Source organism: Sphaeramia orbicularis, chromosome 6 (assembly GCF_902148855.1).
Source record: "Sphaeramia orbicularis chromosome 6, fSphaOr1.1, whole genome shotgun sequence".
NCBI lineage: Eukaryota > Metazoa > Chordata > Actinopteri > Kurtiformes > Apogonidae > Sphaeramia > Sphaeramia orbicularis.
The window spans coordinates 32,434,772-32,459,051 of NC_043962.1; the positions used below are offsets into that span (position 1 = coordinate 32,434,772).

At 37.9% G+C, this 24,280-nt stretch overlaps 1 protein-coding gene across 4 annotated transcripts in view; it reads right to left on the reverse strand.

Annotated features, from left to right (window-relative positions):
* The window catches only part of pot1 (protection of telomeres 1 homolog), a 77,916-nt gene that overhangs the window by 1,333 nt on the left and 52,303 nt on the right, over positions 1-24,280 (reverse strand). For 3 of the 4 annotated variants that reach the window (XM_030137625.1, XM_030137624.1, XM_030137622.1), the window contains exons 11-19: positions 14,564-14,748; positions 12,731-12,819; positions 10,125-10,157; positions 9,839-9,998; positions 9,518-9,726; positions 7,271-7,406; positions 7,058-7,140; positions 4,588-4,682; positions 3,479-3,584 (exon numbers count right to left, since the gene is read on the reverse strand). In XM_030137625.1, the coding sequence (XP_029993485.1) occupies positions 3,479-3,584; positions 4,588-4,682; positions 7,058-7,140; positions 7,271-7,406; positions 9,518-9,726; positions 9,839-9,998; positions 10,125-10,157; positions 12,731-12,819; positions 14,564-14,748 (1,096 nt within the window). The remainder of the gene's footprint in view (positions 1-3,478; positions 3,585-4,587; positions 4,683-7,057; positions 7,141-7,270; positions 7,407-9,517; positions 9,727-9,838; positions 9,999-10,124; positions 10,158-12,730; positions 12,820-14,563; positions 14,749-24,280) is intronic. The other variant, XM_030137623.1, reaches the window with a different exon arrangement.

Sequence of the window (24,280 nt, forward strand, 5' to 3'; positions counted from 1 at the left end):
ATTTCAAAAGTCTATAAAAACATAAATTTTGTTCCAATTTACTTCAAACCTGGCACAAAGATAGAAGCAATTGATATGCTGACATCATCACACGCATAGACACGATGACATCAGCTGGATCGATGCCAAAATAAGCTAAAATATGTGTGTGGGGGGGTTTATTGTGCCTGGCACCACTTGTTTATATGTACGATCGTGCTTTTCTTGCTTTTGTAAGATAAGTTTCTGCAGAGAAGGAGAATGTCTTCAAAAAGTGTAACATTATTATTTTTTTTTAATTTCAAGAAGACTACAGAGTGACAAATACAGCAACCTGCATGGTAAAGACGGTATGCATCTCACATGTTTCCTATAAAAAAAAAATAAAAAATTTTAAAAAACCTGGATCTTTCGGTCACTTCTATAAAGACAAAGACACTAAAATGTGAATCCCCTCCATTATGCAAGTGTGCACAGCTAGTGAAACTCAATTACTATTTCCAGTTTCTCCTAAACATGTTTTTGATTATAGTATTTGTAATTTCCTAATAACAGAGCGACACACGTTAATTACAGCACTCGACTGACTGTCTGACGTCAAAGATTGGTTAGCCCAGAATTTTTTAAAACTAAACAGGGGAAAGACAGAAATGATGATGTTTGGAAGTGTCCTCATTGACCTCAAAGATGATGTGGGTCCCAAAGTCACCGGCCTTGGCCTTACCATAGACAGCGATTTTAAACTTGACAAACAGATCAATGGCGTTTTAAAATCGGGATTTTATCATCTTTGTAAAACGGTTCATTAAAAAAAAGTAAAAACTTTTTCATCTTTTTACCTTTTCGAGCAAGTCGTACACGCTTTTATTTCAAGTCGTCTGGACAACTGTAACCCACTTTACTCATGCGTCAGCCATAAAGCGCTCTCACGTCTGCAGTTAGTCCAGAATGCCGCGGCATAACTTTTAATATGGGCTAAAACACATGAACATATTACCCCAATCCTTCTGTCTTTGCACTGGCTCTCTGTTCATTTTCAAATTGATTTTAAGATTTTGTTGTTGGTTTTCAAAGCTTTGAATGGACTGACCCCACAGTGCATGCACTGAGGTCCAAGGGCCAGCTCCAGCTCGTGGTGCTTAAGACGAGACTTAAAACCAGGGGGGACAGGACTTTCTCTGTGGTCAGCCCCATCTACTCCCACAGTGGAGTGTTTTAGGTCTCGTCTTCAGATCCACTTTTATTATCTGGCTTTCAACTCTGCATGAGTTGTGTGCTCCTCTGTGTCTTTTATTTACCTTATTACTTTTAACTATTTGATTTTATTATTTTATAGACAGCATTGTTTTAGTTTTATGTACTTACTTATTGTTTTTAGTGTATTATCTTTAATTTGCTTTATTGTTTTTACGATTCCATGTGCAGCACTCTGGAATCGTTCTTGTTGTTTAAATGTGCTACATCAGGGGCGTCCAAACCAGGTCCTCGAGGGCCAGTAACCTACACGTTTTGGATATTTCCCTCTTCCATCACACCTGGAAGCCATTACATCATTATCAGGCTTCTGCAGAGCTTGATGAGCTGATTGTTAATTGAACCAGGTGTGCTGGCCCTCGAGGACCGGGTTTGGACACCCCCGTGCCATATAAATAAAGTGGATTGGATTGGATTATCAGGCAAAAAACAAAGACAGACAGTGCGTTTATGCTGCCTGTCCTCTAACCTTCCTTCTTCATTCATTTTCTGAACTACATGATCCTTTGGGGGAACAAGCAACCATTCACTCTTGTATTCACACCTACGGGTGATTAAGACTGATCTTATAACCCATTAACAGTTTTTGGATGATTGGAGGAAGCTGAGGTACCCAGAGAAAACCCACGTATGCAAACTCCACATAGTGCTAACCACTGCACCACTATATCCAACAGGGTATAAAATCAGCTGCATTTGGCCCAGATGATTATGTTTACTCTGCTTAATAAACTGATATGTGAATCTGCAGAACATTTTAGGTCTGATGAATAATTCAGGTTGAGATATTCCACGTTTCCCCGAGCTGCAAGATGTAATTTAGAGACTTGTAAAAGCCTTTGCTCTGGTGGAGTCTTATTAAATTGTCCACCATCACATTAAAGCTCTACAAGCTGATTATTGTGATATTTCTTCCACACTCTCTGCAGGTACATTACCTGCAGCGGCCCATAGTCCTCTGGATGAACCAGGACCTTTCAGCTGCTTTTAGCATTAAAGGGGTCATATTTTGCTAAACCCACTTATATTAGTCTTTGGTACATTTATTTGTGTATTTGGACACTAATAGTTCCAAAAGTTTGAATTTGAACCCTCCAGGTGCCGCAAAGCTAGGTTTATATTCATCCCAGCAAAAATCGAGTGGATTTCTACAACCTGTTTTAATTCCTTCTTAATTTGTTATGTTTTATAACTAGTTACGTCATGACATTTGCACATATAAGGTTTCTCAGAGAATGCCATAATCGTTTATCAGCAGCAGTGGTTGTAGTCCATACTGAAAATATGTCCAAACTTCGAGCAGATTACCTAAAATATTCAGTTGTTGGTTGAACGGGACACAGCAGCATCGCCAACAACAGGGTTCCTACACATTTGAAATGTCAAAATTCCAAACTTTTTCCAGACCCTAATTTCCAGATGTCTTGGTAAAAAAATTCCAACCAGTCTTTATATTTGGGATTTATGAGCCAGTCGTCAGAGAATTTACATCCACCCATTATGAGTTCTTCCAACGATCATACAAGGCATGTTGAATAGCTCGCTCACGAACAGTGTGTGGACATCACCTGTCCGTCAAAGCAGCAGTGAGACTTGACGACACCTGGGCGGGCCTTAAAATGGGCTGGAGGAGGATAAGAGCAGAAGGCTGGGCATTCAACTTGTCCATCTGCCCAAATGTTTCCTGGGACACATATCTTACTGTATGTGCTCTCACACAAACATTGTAGCTGTACTAGCAAGCGCCTTAAAAAACAGATCAATTCATTTCTTTTTTCAGATATTGATAATTTTATGTTTTAGAAAAAAGAACAGTCTTGGAAACATGAATATTTTTCTATACATTTGTTTCCATTTTCCATACTCTTCCAGACTTGGAAATTTACAAAATCAAATTCCATGCTTTTCCATACTTGTGTAGGAACCCTGCAACAACATGGAGGGGGTGGAGTCATTTGCATTTAAAGGGCCAGCGCTCAAAATGACCTTTCTGGTGTCATTACTCATAAATAGGGTTGAAGATGGACTTGTGGAGTTGAATTAATGAAGAATTCAGACCCAAGCATAACATTTACAGTTTATGTAGACCACAGGGAAATGTTTTAAAATGCATAACTCCATTTAAAAAAGCAAAATATCACTCCTTTAAAACGCTCTCAATTACTTCAGACCAAAAACAGAGTTCAAGCTTTAGAAATCCCAGACAGGGGAAGCCTTTCTGTGTTTGGATGATGGGCAGACTTACCTATGCTGCCCCCCAGTGGACAGAGGGAGTCCATGGTTTGACAGACAATGTTCTGAGCCTCCTGATTGACTGCTACGTCCTCTGCCAACACGTTAAAGAACAACTCCTGATGACGAGAGAAAACAGAACAGAAGAGGCCAGAGTTTAAAACCATTATAGCAGGACACACCAATCTGGAAACTCCAGCTTTAATCCTGTTTCAGGTGATTCTAGGCTCCATGTCAGATAACCAGCCCTTATTTTCTATCCTATTAAGTCTGTAGTGTCAGAAAGAACAGAGCACCTTCAAAAACAAAATACAAAGTCATAAAAACAGCCTCAGGGGCTCTGTTTTTGGCTACTTTGTTGTTTTGTCGCTCGTGGGGGTGGAGGTGTTAATCACCATAACTGCTGCTCTGATTATGTCAGCGTCTGGGAAATCTGCTCCCCTTACAGGTGAGCGAGGTAATGAGAAAAAAAAAAAAAAAAAACAGTGGAGTTGAGTCAGCATGGCTCACCTTCTCTCACTATTGCACAGGACAGAAAGCCCATTACGAACAATCATATCTGCTTGAAAGGACGCTGACAGCAACAGAAGAAAAGTTCTAATGTAAATGGAAAAAAAGGTCTTTTGTTTTCTTTAAATATACTCTATTACACTTTTGTTAGTGATATAAAAACCACTGGAAGAAATGGTTTTGTGCAATTTACTGTATCAGCAGCTTCTGTGAACACTGTCCTCCTTTGCCTCTTCTCACCTCGTATATTAATCTCTTTCCATAAATCTGCTGAGTACTGTTGAAATTCTGACAAAATGGTGCAGGGTCTGACTGTGCTCAGGCTTGTGTTGGGTTATTTTGACATTACGCTTTGAAACTTTACATCTTGTTGACAACATTTCATCTTTAATTGTCCTCTGTTCAGCTCCATTTCTTTTTCATAAGAACAAAAATCATGTACGTTTAACTCCTGGTGTGTCCTGTCAGAGCTGATTTAACTAAGAACACAACAGCTGTGCTCATTTTTCCTAAAAGTTCAGATTACTCCAGCACTCTTAAACTTAAGCAGAGCGTTGGTTTAATCTGATCTCTATTCAAGTTAAATATGATGTGATCCGTGTCCAGACTCACAGCGTCTCTCCACAGTAAGACGTCCAGTGTATCGGTGTCGTCCTGCAGTTTGAGCTTCATCAACAGGACGAACTGCAGCAGCTGAACGCCGAGGGCTGGAAACCAAAAACATTAACAGTCAGGATCCGAGAACAGAACTGCTGAATACTAAAAAAAGAAAAGGACACAACAATAACTCCGATTGCTGTAATGTTTTGACCGAATGTGAAGCCACCATGACTCTACATGATGCCTCACTGCTCTGTTTGAACAATTTTAGATGTAACTGCACCTCATGACCCAGCACAACCTGCTGGTTTCTACCCCTGAGCCTTCATTATTTCACTTCATGCTTTAGAATTGAAATCATCCAATCAGGGGTGTAAGAAAATATTGGTTCTGCAATATATCGTGATATTTCATTTCACAATACTGTATCGATATTAAAAAAGTACTGTATCAATATTTTTAGGTATTTATTCAAATGCAGATATTGTGGAAGTTCATTTTTGTTTTTCTTTTTTGTTTATATTTTATTGATTATTAATTAACACTTATTAAATAATGTTAGTTCCTTTGTTGGGATTGCACAAAAATAACGTTATGATATTAGTTATGAACTAACAGAATATGAACATTTGACAAAGATCTTAAACTGTAATGTCTATAAACATAATTTAAGCTTTAACACAGGAAAATTGTGATGTTGCATCAGACCCTGTTGTGATCAAATAAAAATGTGTTCAGTATTTTTGCATATTTCTGGTGTAATTCAATTCGTCCAGGAAATAATCACTTAAAAAAAAAAAGAAACAAACAAAAAAAATGGCCTTTTTAACAGTATTATGATATGTCGTATCGTGATCCTTGTATTGGGATTTGTATCGTATCACCAGATTATTACCAATACACACCCTTACATCCAATAAAGGCCTTTATTATCTATAACTGTCTGAATAATATGTTGTTGATTTTAAACACTTAACACTTTATGAGCCATCCAGTGCCAGTATTCCCCTGATTCCAATTCACCCACTCACAAACTTATATTTTGCACTCTGGATATAAACTCTGGATAATTTGCACTATAATAATATATACACAAACATATATTGTTAATAGACCTGATCCTTGTACATATCCACTCACTGTATAAAAACTTCAATTTGCACTTTCTGAACATATTACAATATAAAACCCACTATAAATAATATATACATAAACATATATTGCTAATAGACCTGATCCCTGTACACATCCACTCACTGTATAAAACTCCACTTTGCACTCTGTACATATTACAATATACATCCATTGTTAATCTCATCCCATTGTTGTCCTTGTCTCTATAGTCAAATGTTTGTCTATATTAGGTCTATGTTCAAGTGTGATTGGGTTCATGTTGTTTAGGGTTCATGTTGAAATATGTGAGCAAAGAAAAAATGAAGCCAAATTCCTTGTATGTGTTCAAGTACTTGGCCAATAAAGCTGATTCTGATTTTGTGGTTAGTGGTGACTTATTACCAATATAGAGAAGATCTCAACTGATAAGATTAGTAGATTTCAAGACCTATTTATCTTACAACTATTACAATCTTTACATCTATAGAAGTTATTATTATTATTATTATTATTATTATTATTATTATTATTATTATTATTATTATTGATTTCCATATTTTATGTTGTGATTCCATGATTGTAATTTTGCTTTGATTGCTTAATTTATTAATTATTGACGTTTCTGTAGGTTGATTATTTTATCAACGCTAAAGTCTAAGATATTCATCTTAAACTAATATGAAAACAGAAAGGACTACATCCTCATATTGGAGAAACAAACATCTAAAGTTTGTCATTTGTTCATTTATTAATTTATGATCCAATGTTTATTGTTTGTGCCATATAACATGTATCAGTAACACAAATAAAAAAGTAAATATATAATGAATAGCTCTGATATTTTGTAACTCTACTGCATTACCCCACATGTACATACAAGATCAAAAGGAAAAAAGATATAAAAAGACACATAGCAGAAAGAATCATTAAATCATGTTGATCAAACCCATCTTCCTGATATCTACACAACCCATAATCTCAACATGAGAAAACTATTCCAACAAACCAAACTCACCATCGATGATGTTCACATGAGGCAAAAACATGTCACATAGATACTTTGCCATTTGTGACGGTGTATGTGAATTAAACCAGAAATTGATGTTCAAAATAAATTGTTGGTTGAATGTGGTGAAGATTAAATAAACATAAATCAAATCAAATTAAATTCATTTATTTATATAGTGCCAAATCAACAAATTTTAGAGTCTGGTTTTGACCAACTCTATATGTAAAAGGTCATGAGATAACTTTTGTTATGATTTGGTGCTATATAAATAAAATTTGATTTGATTTGATAAACATGAAGGTGACGGTTTCTCTGAAAACACAGTGTCCACATCAGAGGTCAGATATACACCAAACTGACCCTCTGCGATGATCTTCTCATTGACCACCTCTACTCCTTCAGCACTCGGCTCCCTCATCACAGCCTTCGAGCACCGTTTACACCTACAACACACACACACGACATGGGCTTGAAAACTGGACAACTGTCCTTCAAAGTTCCAACTACAAAATCTGATTCCACTGAAGCTCCAACTTCTGGGTTTAACCAGACTGTTCGAGGCTGAGCTCTGACCCATAGTATCTCCTCCTGCCTCTGAAAAGGAACGGTGCAGACAGGTCCAGCAGGGTCAGGTGACCTCCTGATGACCTCACAGGAACGATGGTCAGGTAACCAAATGATAGCGACTTCACTTCCTCCAGAGTCGCACCTAAAAAACACCAATCTCTGTCAGGAGGAATCAGTGCACGAGTACAAAACAAAAATCATTTGCTTTTAAATGGTCAAATGCTGCAGGATTATTATATAAGAAAAACATCCAACATGAAAATTTTTTATTTACAACATTTTTGGCAAATTAGGTTGTTTCTGACAGTGAGTGCCATAAGGATATTTTTGAACGCATTGAGTTGAAGCCTTTAAAGGTCTGGGGTGTGTGTGACATTTAGTGACATCTAGAAGCAAAGATATAATTTTGTAGATGTAAACATTTTCATAACGCAACTTTTACTTAAATGTGACTTTTTTTCCCACTGTTTTAAACTATTTTACTGGTCAGGCCCATTTAAGATCATATTGGGCCGTATGTGGCCCTTGAGCTAAAATGAGTTTGAAACCCCTGACCTAGAGAATAGTTAATGTCCTTTATGCTGAAAAATGTTTGGAAGAGGACCACTACGTAGACAAAAGCAAAATAAGGTGTTTTGTTAGAGGTGGTTCTATGGACTGGGACTAGGGCTGCACGATTTGGACCAAAAATAAAATCCTGATTTTTTTTTCCTCTAAAAACTCAATTTTCAATTTCGATTTTTGGGTAAAACTACAAAAGACAACAGAAGTCAGCATGTTGTTTTTGTGTGCAGCCCACAATGTAACCCACTGCTCCCTACCTCAAATCTGTGACGGTATCACGGAATCACTGAAAATTTCGTGATGGTTCACAGAAGTTATACCAATGTAAGTCAGTGAAAGACATCAGTCATGCATGTGTGCGTAAGGTGAGTGATCCCCATGTGGTTATATTTCAGTTGGAGGATCCATGCGTGGACCAGACATTGACAACTCTGTCAACTGACCAGACGTGGACATTGGTATCACTTCTTTGGGCCCATCATATAATGTTCAGTGATTCCATGATGCCATCACAGATTTAAGGTCTGTGGTCATTACATGGAATTCTGTGAAAGACCACTCTCACAGTTAGGAGGAGGAGCCTACGGTAGCCTGGAGGCAGGTGGCCGGAGACATGAGAGAGATAAAATCAATTTGACGATTACCCTTTTTTAAAAATTGTCCTAATTAAAAAATCCGATTTCGATTTGAAATTAATTAATCGTGCAGACCTAATTGGGACAAACATACACAGGAAACAAAAACGAACTCCAAAATAAATATGCAAAAAAACAAAACTGCAATTCTGTTCTGTCATTGTCATGGACTGTTGACGTTATAGCTATAAAAACAACTATACTTGAACTTTTTCTGCATCAAGCCTTCATTTTGGAAGTCAGTGTTTGGTTTGTCCGTTCTGGAATTTTCAGTTAAGGCAGTAACAATGCTGATCCACACACAGATGGCAATGCACCTTAACACTAGATGGCACCCATAATAAAATGAAAAAAATAGAATAAGGGAAGAAGAGGAAGTCCATGCTGAGCTCTTATAGAAACATGGTGACAAGACAAGTGGACTAACTATGAATATTAGATGTCATTTCTCCTGTTTCAGTCCTTAGACGCTAGATCCTTAAATGTGTTTAAGAGCTGACAGGGACATTGGCACATTTGGAAACACTGTCATCACTAAAAGGATGAAAATGGAAAATTGAAAAACAGCTTCTCATTTGCATTAAGGAAGTGCTATGCATTTCTCCCTCTTTAGACCCATCACGAATTAAACTGTTTTTACTTTAATGTGCTGAACATATCTTCCTTTTTTTCTAATTTCTTGTATATTTGTAACAGCTAAAACATGGTTTATGTTACCTGTCCAGAGACAAGAGATAAAAATAACACATTTCTCAAAAATTGTATGCTATGCTGATACTTACCAATGTGCATTGTTCATACTGAAACAAACTAGATAGAATAACATAACGTGCTGTGCACTTTTAATACCCCTCAGCCAAATATAGTGTAAGACTGTTGAAAGTTACTGCCCTATAATTTAGATTAGATTGTCTTTGTGTAAATTTGGTGCAGATATCTCTGCGTTCTTCAGAAAATGTGACTATGTCATCAAATGAACAGACAGACAGATGACAAAACAATAACAATACTCCTGGCCGAGGGGTAAAAACTGAATAAAACCAAACCAAGTTACCCATAAGGAAGAGGAGTTGCCTGGTTTTGCCCTCAGACAGGAGCTGTGTGGACAGGTGGACAGTCAGAGGTCTGATGGTGGATCCTGGACTGTCTGCAGGGAGGTCCACCTGTCCAGAGAGCGCCCACTGTGGAGGACTGCAGGGCCCACTGTCCACAGACGCCTCAGAGAACACACCTGTCAGCAGGTCATCATCTGGGATGTCCTGCCTGAGATCAACAAGGACCAGAGTCTTGAACCTTCCATTTTGTGATCATTAAACTAAAGTGGCTCTTGCTTTCAAAAAGACAGAATCTGAACGTTTACACAACATCTACATACATGGATGAGCATTTGCTGCAGTAAAGTTTCAGAGCCTGGTGAAGTTTTTGTGGTTCGTACGATCGCAGCTGGACTCTGACGTGGTGAACTTGACCCGGATCAGACCGCTTCACCTCAGCCAGAGTCAGCGTCTGAACATCATGACTGCAGGTTCTCTCTGCTCAAACAGGAAAATATAGAATAAGACAAGCAGCACAAACAGATACTTCTACAGAAGCGAGTAAAGAAAAGTGATCTGATCTGACAAAGTGTTTAACCTGAGGTCTGAGCCTTCAGTGTCTCATACCTGTAGTGCAGTCAGCTGAAACAGAAACACGATCTGAAACAGAACCAGACAAATCTGGTTAAGAACTGAAGCTCATACAACAAGAGTCAAATAATGGCATGTTCCCCCAATACACACAAAATCAAAAAGTGGTAACTGTTGCTGATGTTATTCATCCCATTGACGACACAGTTTAGTTTCAGAAAATGAAAATGACATATACAGGGTTCCTACAGGTTTGTACTAGTTAAATTTAAGACCTTTTTAAGACTACTTAGAACAGAATTTAATGCCCATTTTGCGGCCATACTGGAAAAAAATTTGTGACTCCTAGAATTTAGAAAAATGTATTTTACTCCAACGCCTTGATTCCATCATTCCAAGTCATTCCTCACTGGGGGCTGCAAAGTTAGCGATAACTGGTTCCTAATTTCAACATAAATTGTCGGGATGGAACAAGTGGAACTGAGTCAACTAACATTACTTTCTTTACAGCAAGTTTATGGTAACATAACTTAAGACCTACCATATCAAATTTAACACCTTTTTAAGACTTTTTAAAGGTATTAAATGCAGATTTGTAAATTCAAGACTTAAGACTTTTTAAGACCCTGCAGGAATCCTGTTTTTAAGACTACTTAAAATAGAATTTATTGCCCATTTCACAGCCTATTTCACGGCCATACTGGTACAATTATGCAACTCCAAGAATTTAGGAAAATATATTTATTTACTCCAACACCTTGATTCCCATCATTCCGAGTTGAACTGATGTCTTGCACAATACGCAGCGAACTTCTAACACCTCTCCAGTCATGTCAACTAGGATGAGAATGATCTTTCCTCCAATCAAGAATTATTACATTTGCACTTCATCATGCTTACTTTTCGCTTGCGAGCCATCCCTTAAAGTTCCCAAAGTCAGCTTTCTCAGGCGACAATCAGCTGCATGTGTGTTGGGCTGAATGTTCTGTGATCATTTCTCACTGGGGGCTGCCAAGTTAGCCAATAATTGATTCCTAATTTCATTATAAATTGTTGGGTTGGAATGGGTGGAACTGAGTCAACCAACATTAATTTCTTTGCAGCTTGGACATTTAACAGACACTTTTAAACACAATACAGCCAACCAGTTTATGGCAACATACTTTAAGACCTACCATATCAAATATAATACCTTTTAAAGACTTTTTTAAGGTATCAAAAGCTGATTTCTAAATTCAATTCCAGCGGAAACCTTGCATTTAGGGAAATTTAGGGACTGACAATAAATAGAATGGCCAAAGGCACCACTCCAAGAGATCACAGATTAACTGCAGCAAGATGAGTGGAAAACATTGAATGTTTTTCCAGTTATGCTCTGGAATCAAAATGATGACAGACAGATGGATGGATGGATGGACAGCAGACAATCTATACTATCCAGTATTAAATAACAGGGATAAAAATAAAGGAATCAATAAGCAGAGAGCTCTACAAAACACACTGGAAACCACATGTTTATTACTGAGTGGATGTTACCAGAGTCAACATTTAGTACCTGACAGTTTAGAAGTACCTGACTCTGCAGGAGCATGTAAGTCAATATCGATATTTTATTTTGCTGCTTCTGTGTCAGCTGATTCATGACATGTGAAGGCTTTTCAGTCTTGGTTGTTTAGCCCGACTTGGCTTTATCTAACTTTTCAGTAGTTAAATTGTTGATGATCTTCATTTTGTTTTTGACATGTATTTCAGCCTCTCCGACTATTTCTCTTCTTGTTACAACCCTGCACTCGACAGGAATGCAACCACCGGATGTTAATGGGGAGGCTGATAGGACTGGCTTTGTGAAATCATCTCATGTTCATGTTTTTGTGGAGGGGTTGTGTTCCACATGAGGTGTTGGGTGTCACCTGCTTCTAAACACTAACAGCACTGTCCAACATCTCAGCTCTGTAAACTGACAATGCTCCTGATTTTCTGTTTTCATTTCTATAATAGTGCAATGACCCGATCTGACACTTTTAACCGATGTCATATGAGAGAAGTTTATTTGACAAACCTTTGTGCATTTACCAAAAGAGAGAAAGTGTGTCCCAGATATTTTGTCTGGAATAAAAGTTAGATAGCAGACCTAAGCCCTGCAGGTCTGAAGTGAGTTTCTTTGATGGTAAACGACTGCATAAGTTTGCAAAATAAAACCTTCAGGTCACAGTTGAAGTTTAGACATTATTTTACCCCAGTGAAGCGTGGGCTTTTAGCTGACATAGCTAATGGAAGACGCTCCCCTCGGCCGTCATCCATCCATCATTTGTCCGTCTGTTTGTCTGAGCAGTCAGATGTTCATATTTCTGCTGCTGGCAAACACATCTTTTACTACAGTCTCTACTCTTTGTATTCTGGTCTCGCATTTGTAATGTTTTATTTAACTTCCTCCTAAAAGCCACCTGTGGCCAAGAGACAAAGGTAGAGATTCATCTGCCTTTTACTAATGAAAGCTTAAGTTTCTATCTTTTAGATTAATTCAAGTTTTATTTTAATTTATATTTAAGTAATATATCATGACATAAATTCTGTTTAATATCGTAAATCCACATATATAACTGGAATGGCCTAACAGGATGTTTGGATAATGGAACATATACCTGGAGACTCAGGTGGAGTGCACCAAACCTCTAATATCTCAGAGTCATTCAGGCTCTTCTCCTCCTCCTCCTTGAAAGCCTCAAGGACTCTGCAGATGAAACAAGAACGTGACTTCAGTTAATAACAATACTGCACAGAGACACTATGTATCCCAAAGCACGGTAATAAAGTACATGTACGTTCACAGAAAAAACAGGGTGCTTGATCTTTATCCAAATAAAAATTCCAGACTTTTTCAAAACTGCTATTCTTTTCCCCAGACCGAGACTTGATGTACTTTTACACTTGCGTGCCTACTTTTTTGGTAGAGATTGTACCACTTGTATATAGTAGAAAAGCTCATTTTAATAAATGTATGAATGAATGAATGCATAATTTGCAGTAAATTATACTGTACTGACAGCTACGTTTTCAAAATATATGAAAATCACAAAAGTGCATGGATATCAAACAAACAAGTTTCAGTAGAATTATTCCAGAACCGACCCCTTAGTGAAATCATATCAAGTTTTTTTTTAGATGCTTCCCTCATGTATTTCTTATCTTACAAGATTATATGCCTTTGAGCATACTCTAAAATTTGACTATGAGAGAAAATTTTTCCCATACTTTATTAAAGGAGTGATATTTTGCTTTTTTAAAAATGAAATTATGCATTTTAAAACATGTCCCTGTGGTCTACATAAACTGTAAATGCTATGCTTGAGTCTGAATTCTTCATTAATTCAACTCCACAGGTCCATCTTCAACCCTATTTCTGAGTAATGACACCAGAAAGGTCGTTTTGAGCGCTGGCCCTTTAAATGCAAATGAGCCACTTCATGCCTCACCCCCTCCAGGTTGTTGACCATGCTGCTCTGTCCCATTCAGCCACTTGTGTTCATTAATACAACAAACAACTGAACATTTTAAGTAATCGGCTCAAAGTTTGGACATATTTTCAGTATGGACTACAACTGCTGCTCTGCTGCTGCCAAACAATTATGGCGTTCTCTGAGAAATGTTCGGCGAAAGTCTTGACCTTATATGTGCAAATCCACTTGATTTTTTCCAAAATGAATATAAAGATAGCTTTGCAGCACCTGGAGGGTTCAAATTCAAACTTTATGAACTTTTACGATCCAAATACACAAATAAACATACCAAAGACTAATAAAAGTAGGTTTAGCAAAATATGACTCCTTTAAACCCCAGAAAAACATTTCACTTCTGATGTGTCTATGATTGAACTCTTAGTTAATTCTTATTTCACAGCATGCATTACTGTTAGTAAATTTAGGACTGCTCCTCCTATTAGTTATATTAAACATTCTTTAACTATATTGGTTGGGATGGGGTATAGTATGTTGGTCCTTGATATTTCAGTGAATATTTGACCCCTTTAAGACTTTCACACAAAATTCCAGACTTTTCAAGGTCTGGAAAACAGTGTTTCAAAATCCCATAGTTTTTAAGACTTTCAAGACCTGCACGATGGATATTCGACCTATTGCTGTTTTGAAGGTTCAGTCATTAATACAATTTTCTGGCCTTGGAAGTAATAAAAGGCTTAATGTTTGACTGTCCTGGTTTTCTAATTTTCCTTTTTATCAGTGAAGTTACTCATCAGTTAGTAACCAACTGTCCAGTAACAAACTACAGCCTTGTTTTGTAGCACTGTTTTGAAAAAGTTTACAAATCCAATAGACTGCATTAGTTTTTCTGGCTCTACCAAACATCTGAAAAAACAGACCCTAAATGCATCATCAAGAGGACTTAACCAAACTACAGTATGATGACATTTTCTGCATTCCGGTTCTCTCACTTGTTTTTGTCCACATCTCCTGCCGTACCTCTTGAGCTTCTGCACATCAGGGCTGTTTTCAGGAAGAACTCTAATCCCTCGGCCGTAAGTTGTCCCTCCATGCAGGTGAAAAGCCAGTTGGTCCACTTGGTCCGACTCACTGCTGGTAATGTCAGAAACTTTACTGGATCCTGGGATGGCTCGCAGGTTGTAGATCCTCAGAAAGTCCCCGATCTGACGGGTTGAGACATGGACAAGAGGAGGATATGGTCACTGATCGGCCACTAAGTTAAATATAGTGTAATAAAGCTAGTTAAGTTCAGGAAACACACACATAGACTTCTTCTACACTAAAACCAAACTTCTTTTAGTTGAGTAGCGGTGTTTTATAAACATAAGAGACACAGTTTATATGCTGTTCTTAAACTCTTCAGTAAATGATGATGACACCATTTCAGCTCACTTGAATAAGCCCACTTCAACCTCTAGGAATCTGTATGATGTGTTTGATTCAGAGTAAATAAAGTTAAATGTTAATGAGTTCAGACTGCAGATGTTGGACCGTGCAGTTCAAGTTGTCAAAACTGGCCAAAAATTGTCTTGCAAATAATTGTGACTAAGCCTCTGAGCCTTTTTATGTATTTATTTTTTTTTTTACATATTTTACATCTGATGACAATGTACAGCAAATTATTGGCTTTGAACACAAGAACACATGAATAAAAACTGAATTTCTATTCATCTTTTAGGCTTTGTTTAACCCATAAAGACAAAGTGCTACTTTGATGACAGTTCCCAAATGATTATTTCTCTACATTTAACTTTTCTTCAGTGACTTATCACCATTTATTGTAATATTATCTTCTTTACTTTGCGTTTTTTCAGTATAAATCAGGTATTTCCCTATATTTAATTCACTGATCATGTAGATGTTCATGAAAGCTCAGATTAAGTTGAAGGTTATTATATTAAAAAGAGAGAAAACTGAAGGAAAAGTGACTTTTTCAGCAAAGATATAAAAAACTGAATATAAAACAAGAGTGTCCATCCACTGTCATTGATCCAACTCCATGGGTTTTACTGGTGAATCAATATTGTAGAAGATGATGGTGTTTCCACGTTCACTAGGGAGCCTCTGAATGCCCAAATGGGTCATATCTGATGACCATGAGAAGATAATAAACTGAATTTTACACCAATTATTTACATGTATTGATAGGATTAGTAAATCAGAAGATATTAAACATTTCACATCAGTAGATGGTTTTTGTTGCCAGTGAATGTTTGGGTCTTTATGGGTTAAAAAAAAAAAAAAAGTTATCTAATTTATTTACATAAATGTACGCTGTCTCAAGATTTCATACACACAAACTTATCTTTGGCTTAATGTCTATCAGAGTGCCTTCTAACACCATGAGCAAAACTGAATAATCATTATCAATACGTATCGGTGCATAACACTGAACATAACAGAATGTTGTTGAGAATCATTATCACCATGAAACCAGTGTGACTGCTGGGAAAGTGTATGTTGTTGTGGGATCTTTATGTGCCCTGGTGGAGGTTTGTACTCTGAGTGCTTTCTAGTGTAAAACCTATTACTGAACCATACAAAGAGATCACTGATGATGACGACAGGTAGCACTAGAGGTGAACTGTATGGAGATGGAAGCATGCAAAAGACAACATGATTCAAGGACCGGAGCTGTAAACCTTTACGGTAGAAAATAATATCAAACTAAAAACTCAACTAAATAAATCATCGACTCAACAAAGAAACAAACCAACCAACCCTGTATGAGAGGAAGAATTATTTAGATGTGACTTTCTAAACCTTACTTTCTAGGCCCCACAGGCTGTATCGAATCACTTCAGTAAGTCATCGCTGACATAAAAGAGTGAGATGTTTATCGTATTAAACAGTTATTACTCTCAGTGCTCTTTTAAATAATAAATAAGCAGTACATAACTCAAGGTAAGAAGCATCTATTTTTTGTTACGCTGTACTGATTCCATCACTGCCTCCGCCGAGCAGGCATTCCTGTTGTGTGGTCGCAGTGAGTCATCCAGCAGATGGCGCTGCTGCACTAATGGTTCAGTCGTGCAGTGACAGGGATTCACAGGCTGCTCAAAGGGGGGGGTCCTATAATTTTTTTCCTCAACTCTCCGTCACGACGAGCCTGCAGCTGACAGAAATGTGTTCTGACTGTCATCATGAACAAACACTCACTTATCAACTGTCACAGGAATTCAGGAAACTCACTGAGCCTTAACCATATTTCTATATGATGAGGCTTAGTCCATCTGAGGCCCAAATACACATTTCCATATGACCTTTAATTGCATTATAGTCAAAGAGCAGAAGAATGAGTCAGAAAGTGAATTCTGTATAAGCTTAGGCTTCCTTTAAATCCCTTTTCCATGGATTCTGAGAGAAGTTTGAGTCAGTGTAAGGGTGGATTAACAGCTGATCTCCCGAGGCCTCCATTCTGAAGATTCCCATGAGGATGATTCCAGGATGAGAGATGGACTGGGAAGGCTGGGGAGCTGCCACCTTTTCCATGAAGCAATCTCATTATCGGAAAATATCCTTTTAACAGGATGGTATGATGGTGCTGAAGACTATGAGAGGGTTGGCTGCTCATGGAACATCAAAGAGATCAGAAATAGAATATTTGTCATGTGTTATAACCTGAGGAGACGCAAAAAAATGAATAAAATCTTGCTTTTCAGTTACGTTGAAAATGTTGACTGACAGCCATTCCTTGTGGAATTATTATAAAACAGCTGAAAATCTATGCATATTTGACAAGTCTGTATGTCCATATTTGACAAGGCGCCGGCATCCTTGGACCCTCTCGTGGTCTAAGCGATTCAGAAAATGAATGAATTTGGGTTGTGGTGTTGAAAACAGGGAGAAGCAGTGTTTCAGTTTTATGCTGCCAAAATATGGAACAGTCTCTGTAATGATGTTAGACAAACCTCGACTCTGACAGTGTCTAAGTCCAAGCTGAAAACATTTCTATCCTGCATATGCCAGATGACATGGTTTTATCTGCACTCGACTCTTTTTATTTCAATTATGTTAATATTCAATTTAAAAATTGTATATTTTACTGATTTTAACCCATAAAGACCCAAACATCCACCGTTGACCAAAATCATCTACGGATCTAAAATGTTTAATACCTGTTGAGCCACTAATTCTATTAATCCATGTAAATAATTGGTGCAAAATACAGTTTGTCATCTTTTCATGGTCATCAGATATGACCCATTTGGACGTTCAGAGGCTCTGTAGTCAACGTAGAAACACAGTCATCTTCTATAACATTGATTCACCAGTAAAACCCATGGAGTTTGATAAACACTAGTAGATTGAGACACTACTTTTCATATTCAGTTATTGATATCTTTTTCTTCAGTTTTCTCTGTTTTTGATATAATAACCTCACCTTTAATCTGAGCTTTAATGAACATCTACATGATCAATAAATTAAAATGTAGGAAAACACCTGATTTTCACTGAAAAAAAAAAAGCAAACTAAAAATAATTATTATAATAAATGGTATTAAATCAATTAAGAAAGGTTAAATATAGAGAAAAACTCATTTGGGAACTGCCACAGAAGTAACACTGGGTCTTCATGGGTTAAGTTTTCTTGTCCTTCTACATATAACTTGTCTTTTACTTGTAAAGCATTTTGAATTACCAATGCGTATGAATTGTGCTATACAAATAAACTTGCCTCGCCTTAAACCCCAGGTCTGCTTATTGTAGTTCAATGTGATGCTTTTTAGTGCTCCATGACTGATTTAACTCACCTCTGCAATTACATTAATTATGGATGGGAATTGATAAGGTTTTACTGATAATGTTTAGCTTATTGGTCCAATTCTTCACAGATTCCTTCACTGACTACTGGCCAGATTCATTCTTGTCCCTGGAAGTGTATTGCAGTCAGATCAATATGACTGCACCTGTAATGCAAAATACCCCAAATATTTATTCTTATAAATGGATGTGCCTTCTGTTTGGAAGCAGTTGTACTTGTCATTGCAAGATAAATATTTAGAATTGAAGTTTCTTCCTTTCTGCTAGGAGTTCTTCTTTGTTTTAATTATTGCTTGACGTCACCATCAAAAACCTACACCACCAACATCAATAAAAAACTTGGAATTATATGACACTGATGCATAGAATCAATTAGAACCAGTCTGGTACTCAACTGGAAGAAGGTTTGATTCTCATCCCTATATTCAATTAAATAAAGATTGATGCATCATTTGAAAGTTATGCTGATTACATATACATATACACAGACACAGATGTGAGCAATAGCAATACCCTGCTCCACTGCCTCAAAGGGTATAAATGTGTTACATACAGATGTGAAGTGACAAACAACTGCGTGTAAAACATGCTCAGGATTGCAGCAACACAACACAAAATATCTGTGTCAACAGTAATGTATGCATTTTCCAAGCTAACCAAGAAACCAGATTCATAAGTCCATGTGGTATCACTACAGTATAATATGACAACATGCATAATATATAATACATAATAATACACAGAGGTTTTTGTGAAGCAGCAGTCTCTAGTCTTCAAGAGAACAAACAGCACAAATGTGCTATTTGAATTAGAACCATTATTAAGACCAAAAAATCCCTCTGAGACTGGAAGCAAACAATGGGACCTGACAGTAATTTTGTTTTCATTTTCATTTTCATAGACCCTGCACAGGTTGCAGTTCCTCTCTGGAGACCTGGTTATTTAGCAGAATGAAAAGAAAACAGTCCTAAGTACTCCAGAGTCTGGCGTTGTTTTCTCATAACTACAGTGGATTTTAACTGTGTGTGTTTAACAGGTGTAGAGAGAGCTGAGCCAGTGACTAATGAAACAGCAGAGGACAGACCGGAGGACAAATGAAGGCGTCGGCTCTGATCCTGCCTGTCTGTGTTCACATACTAAATCCTCCGTTAAGGTCCAGAGAGGCAAGGTGTGATTAAAACAAGCAGGCATTCAACTGAGAGAAGCTGCACTAGGTTTAGACCTGAGCCACGACTCATCTAAGAACCAAGGACACATTAAAGTACAGTACATCTGAAACTTTTTTGCAGTTATCAGAAGAAAAAAAAAAGACTTTGAATTGACATGTATCCTTTCATGATTTATAAAACAATCTTTGTGCCCTTGAGCATAAGATTTCATGTTATGCAACATTTTTATCTTTTGCATGACTATGAGGGCTGTTCAATAAGTTCATGGCCTCACCCAGAACAGAACAACACAGACTGATAATTTATATTTTATTTTTCAACATAATCTCCATTTACAGCAATGCACTTGGTCCATCGATGTTCAAGCATCACTATCCCATCACGAAAGAATGTAACATCCTGTAAATATAACAACCAGTATTTCTGGGTGAGGCCATGAACTTATCGAACAGCCCTCGTATGCATTGCATTCTTACACACAAAACAGATGCCTACAGGAAATTACATGAAGGCAACACAAACAAGTATGGAGGAGAGTGAACATACATAAAACAACAGAATTCTGAACAGGAGGACGACTCCAACCAGCTCGCAGGATTTCCCCTACTGTTAAAAGGCCTAGGTATAACACTTTGGCACAATCTAAGCCAAATGCATGTAAAAACAGAATGGACAGCATTTCAAATAACCAATACCGATTTAATGATTTCTTCAGCCAGTTTAATTTCTAAACTTTTTTTTTTTTTTTTTTTCAAATCTGTTCTACCTTTATTGTAGGGCCTATACTAGAGGTCACAGACAGCACCTCAACCCTACATGCCAGAAAAATCCCGGCCTGTCCCTAAAAGAGGACCCCCCAACCCCCTAACCAGCAGACTTAAAAACCACTGAGGTGCCTTCCACACACTTTTTAAAATGTTGTCAAGATTGCATAATTTGCATCACTGAAAATGTGCACAAAGGTGTAAATAAAATCACAAAAATAATCAAATACAAGTAAATTAACACTTTGTGAACCTGTCGGACAACCTGAGGCTTTGTAGTCGGGAGGATTTCAGTGCAGTTGACATGTTAGCTAATGCTCTTTGTTCCGTACGATCATACAATGGAACAAAACCATCTCCCTGACAACAAAGTAAATTCCATTTAAAGGAATGAAGGTCACAAGATGTGGCTCTAAGTCTAGGAAGACTAACACTGGATATGACTGGGGAAGATATTAGGACTTTAACCAAAACACATAAACCTGTCATTGCTTTGAAAAACACACTTGTTTCTACATTATTACAATTTCACAAGTTGCAGATTTATTGGTCCAGCAGTTTTTCCCTTCATGTCCAACATTTACACCCCAAGTCAAAAACAAACTTTCAAATCGATGAATGGTTTTGTGTTTCTCTACTCTACAACATGGTGCTTATTAAAACTAACTAAAACTCCAGGAAATAGCGAACATAACCTCCCGATCGACATCGTGACTACAATAGCTGTCATGGCAACTAGCAGGAGAGTCAGTGTTGTCATTAGAGCTTTGTGACCAGCTCTTTGAGCTGTTTGACCAATCGGATCATTCAGCCGAGACTACACTTAGTATAATGGCCACATTATGACCATCAGCATGTGCGCATGAGGCATTCAGGGGCCGTAGGATACATCAGCTCTAAGAGCCATCAGCTTGATGAAAATGGTTCCCTGCAGCTTCCCCAGCAAACAAACCATTTTCTGTTAAAGAGGATGAAGAACATAGAGGAGCAGCCTGTGGCGACTTCGGTAAGTACTTGATCTGTATGAAAACTAAACACTCCACCGTCCGCCCACCGCCCGACAGCCTCAACGCCACTGCCGCTGTCTCATGGCATTAGTGCTGCTCCAATGCTCGGTGAAAAGGGATTCCTTAAAATTCAAAAGATTGCTTTGGGCTTCCTCAGCTCCTTGTTGAGCTGAAGCTCAATAAAGCAGCCAAAAAACTTGTGCCCTCGCTGAGAAGAAGAAAACTGTTCATTTCACACTGGCTTCTTTATGGAGCAGCGGGAAAGGAAATGGGCTTTAAAAGCCAGTCTGATACAGCTCCAGATGACAGTGAGGCTCTTTGTGCTGGAAAATCAACTCAATGGGGAAACAGGACGTGACAGACTGAAGTGCACCTAATTTTAGTTTTCATATTTCACCTCCTCTCTGAGTCTCACATAAAATAAACTGAACCATGAGTCTATTTTCATAATTGATTCATCTTTCCGTCCTTCAAATACATTTATCCTATAGAGAAATGTTGGCATGGCTGATTCCGCCTGGTCAAAAATTGATAAACTACTAGTTATTTTGTTTTATTATGAGGTTGGTGTGTTCAGAGCAGATTTGTTTTGTGTCTCTCAGTTTTCTGATTCCTTATCTCCCTTCATGAATAATAGATGGAGGGTGAGGCGGTCCTTCAGGCCTGCTGTGGAGTCAGACGGCCGCAAGGGAAGTCCTGTCCCTGACCAAGAAGCAGCAGCAGAATTTATTCTTCAAACAAACATGGATCACATTACTCAACATGATGTTGAAATAGGCTTAGTGATGAAAAGGTTGATGAAGAGCCAAAGCAAAACACCGTCATGTAGTCAGAGTGTGACTGAAAAAAGGAAAAGGCAGGAAAAATCTGTCCTTTTTTTCTTCTTATTTCTCTCAATTTATCTGTTCTGCTCCTCAGATTAGATATAACACCCACGCACACTCAAACAGATAAATCTGTCCAAAGCTGAATTATCTAAATAAATGATCTTATACATGAGAGGAAGCTCCACACAGTTGAGTGCTGTGTAATGAATCGTCGGTGTGAACATGAATCTGTTTGTGTGATGCTCTGCTGCACTTACAGCATCAGGAGGGGCTGCTTTTCTGTTGCAGTCGGTTGCGGTTTTAAGAGGAGATTTGAGCCTGCGGGCCGACGTGAAGGCTCATTTTCCTCAGAGCTGTGTTCACTAAACAGGAAACAGTGTGGGAGTAAAGAGCGCAGTGAGTTAGCGCTCACCCCCAAAAACATTCAGTGACATGGAAATGTTCATCCGACTGTGAGGGCTAAACATTAGATGAGCAGGGCTGTTGGACGAGAACACACACTGAAGAGATCGCAGTGACACTGTGGACAATTAATGGCTCAAACTTCTGGATATAATAAAAAAAACATTAAGGCTGAATCAACGTGCCTAGACCTGCACTCTGCCTTTGTGGAGTTTGTACTCTGATCTCATATTGATGATGCTCAAAACCTAACTGCATATCAAATTCCACTGCAACAACCGGGAACAAACACAGACTGATGCATTCATATTCATTTTTTTGAAGAAACACAACATAAATGCAACACTTCTGGGTTCTTTTCTGTAAGCAATCACCCCTGAACCCCTGTATTTGATAATTTTTGATAACAACATAAATTAAAAATGGATTCATGAGCATAAATGGGAAATTGAGCGTTGGACAAAAATATGACAACAATAACAGAAATACACTTCCTGTTCATTGCCTGTTACATGTGCCCAAACTGATTTCCAGAAAGCAAACTTTCAGGTCAGAGATTGGAAGATGTGTTGGCTCCTGTGTGAGTATCTGCCTCCTACATTCGAAAGACATTATGTTTATCTCAGCAGAAGCACATTTTCAGCTCTAAATGGGAGTCAATTATGTGCAGCGCCAGTGGGTGTATTCAGACCTACTTTGTTTGGTCCGTTTAAAGTGGACCAAAATTCCTTTCCCGGAGTGTCTGGACTTAATTTAGGTGTGAATACAAACATGAGAAGTCTGATTCGAATCAAACAGGCAGACTTTAAGCCGGTTCACTTCTGGTGTGAATATAACACATACCAACAAACATATCTACATCCGCCATCTTGGATTCACCCCATCCCCTGACTTTTCTGTCCAATGCCAGCGCAGTTCATCACATAATAAAGTCTGCATTCGAATCGAATCAAACAATCAGACCAAAGGACTTTCTAGGTGGTAACTTGTTATACTTAAAGTGGTACTAAATACAGTTTACAGCTCTGTAAACTGAATTTATGACTCAATTGTGATTGAATACATCGACGCTGGTGATATGAAACACTGATGATCACTCAGTAGGTGCAAATGGATAAACTTGCTACTTTTATATTTCTGATGCCATCTAAATAATGACATAGATTCAACCATTTGTGATTATTCTTTGTCATGAAAGTTTCATGACAAAAAATAAAAAGCTAACTCTACTTAGAGGTGAGCAAACATTCTGTCCTTCAGTGGGAGTTTGCCAAACCTCTTTAGTTCTCTGACAGATAAAACTGAAGCCAATACATTGCTCTATTCAGAACCACATTAATTTGACAGAGCCTACCTTTGTATGTGACTTACCACTGTGTTGACTAAGTTTGGATTAGAAGTAACTGGTTAAACTGCTTGCCTGAGTCTGGCAGATTGGAAGAGCAATTAAGGTCTTCAATTCCCCATCAGAAAGGACTCTATGGGCCTGATTTACTAAAAATGTACGCGTGTAAAAACATGCACAAACTTGACTGTGCACTCAAAAACATGTTGAAGCTTATCTACTAACAGGACTCACCAAGGGTTGCGTCTCTCAAATGGGCTAAATAGCTCACGCAACCCATTTAGCACATTTGCCTTGATGAATATGCAATATGGGCATTTCTGCCAGTGCGCACAACATTATTGGGAGGAGTAGATGCAAATATTTATTTAATGGTTGGTATGGGATTTACCAAACCTGACACTTATTGCAGTGGCT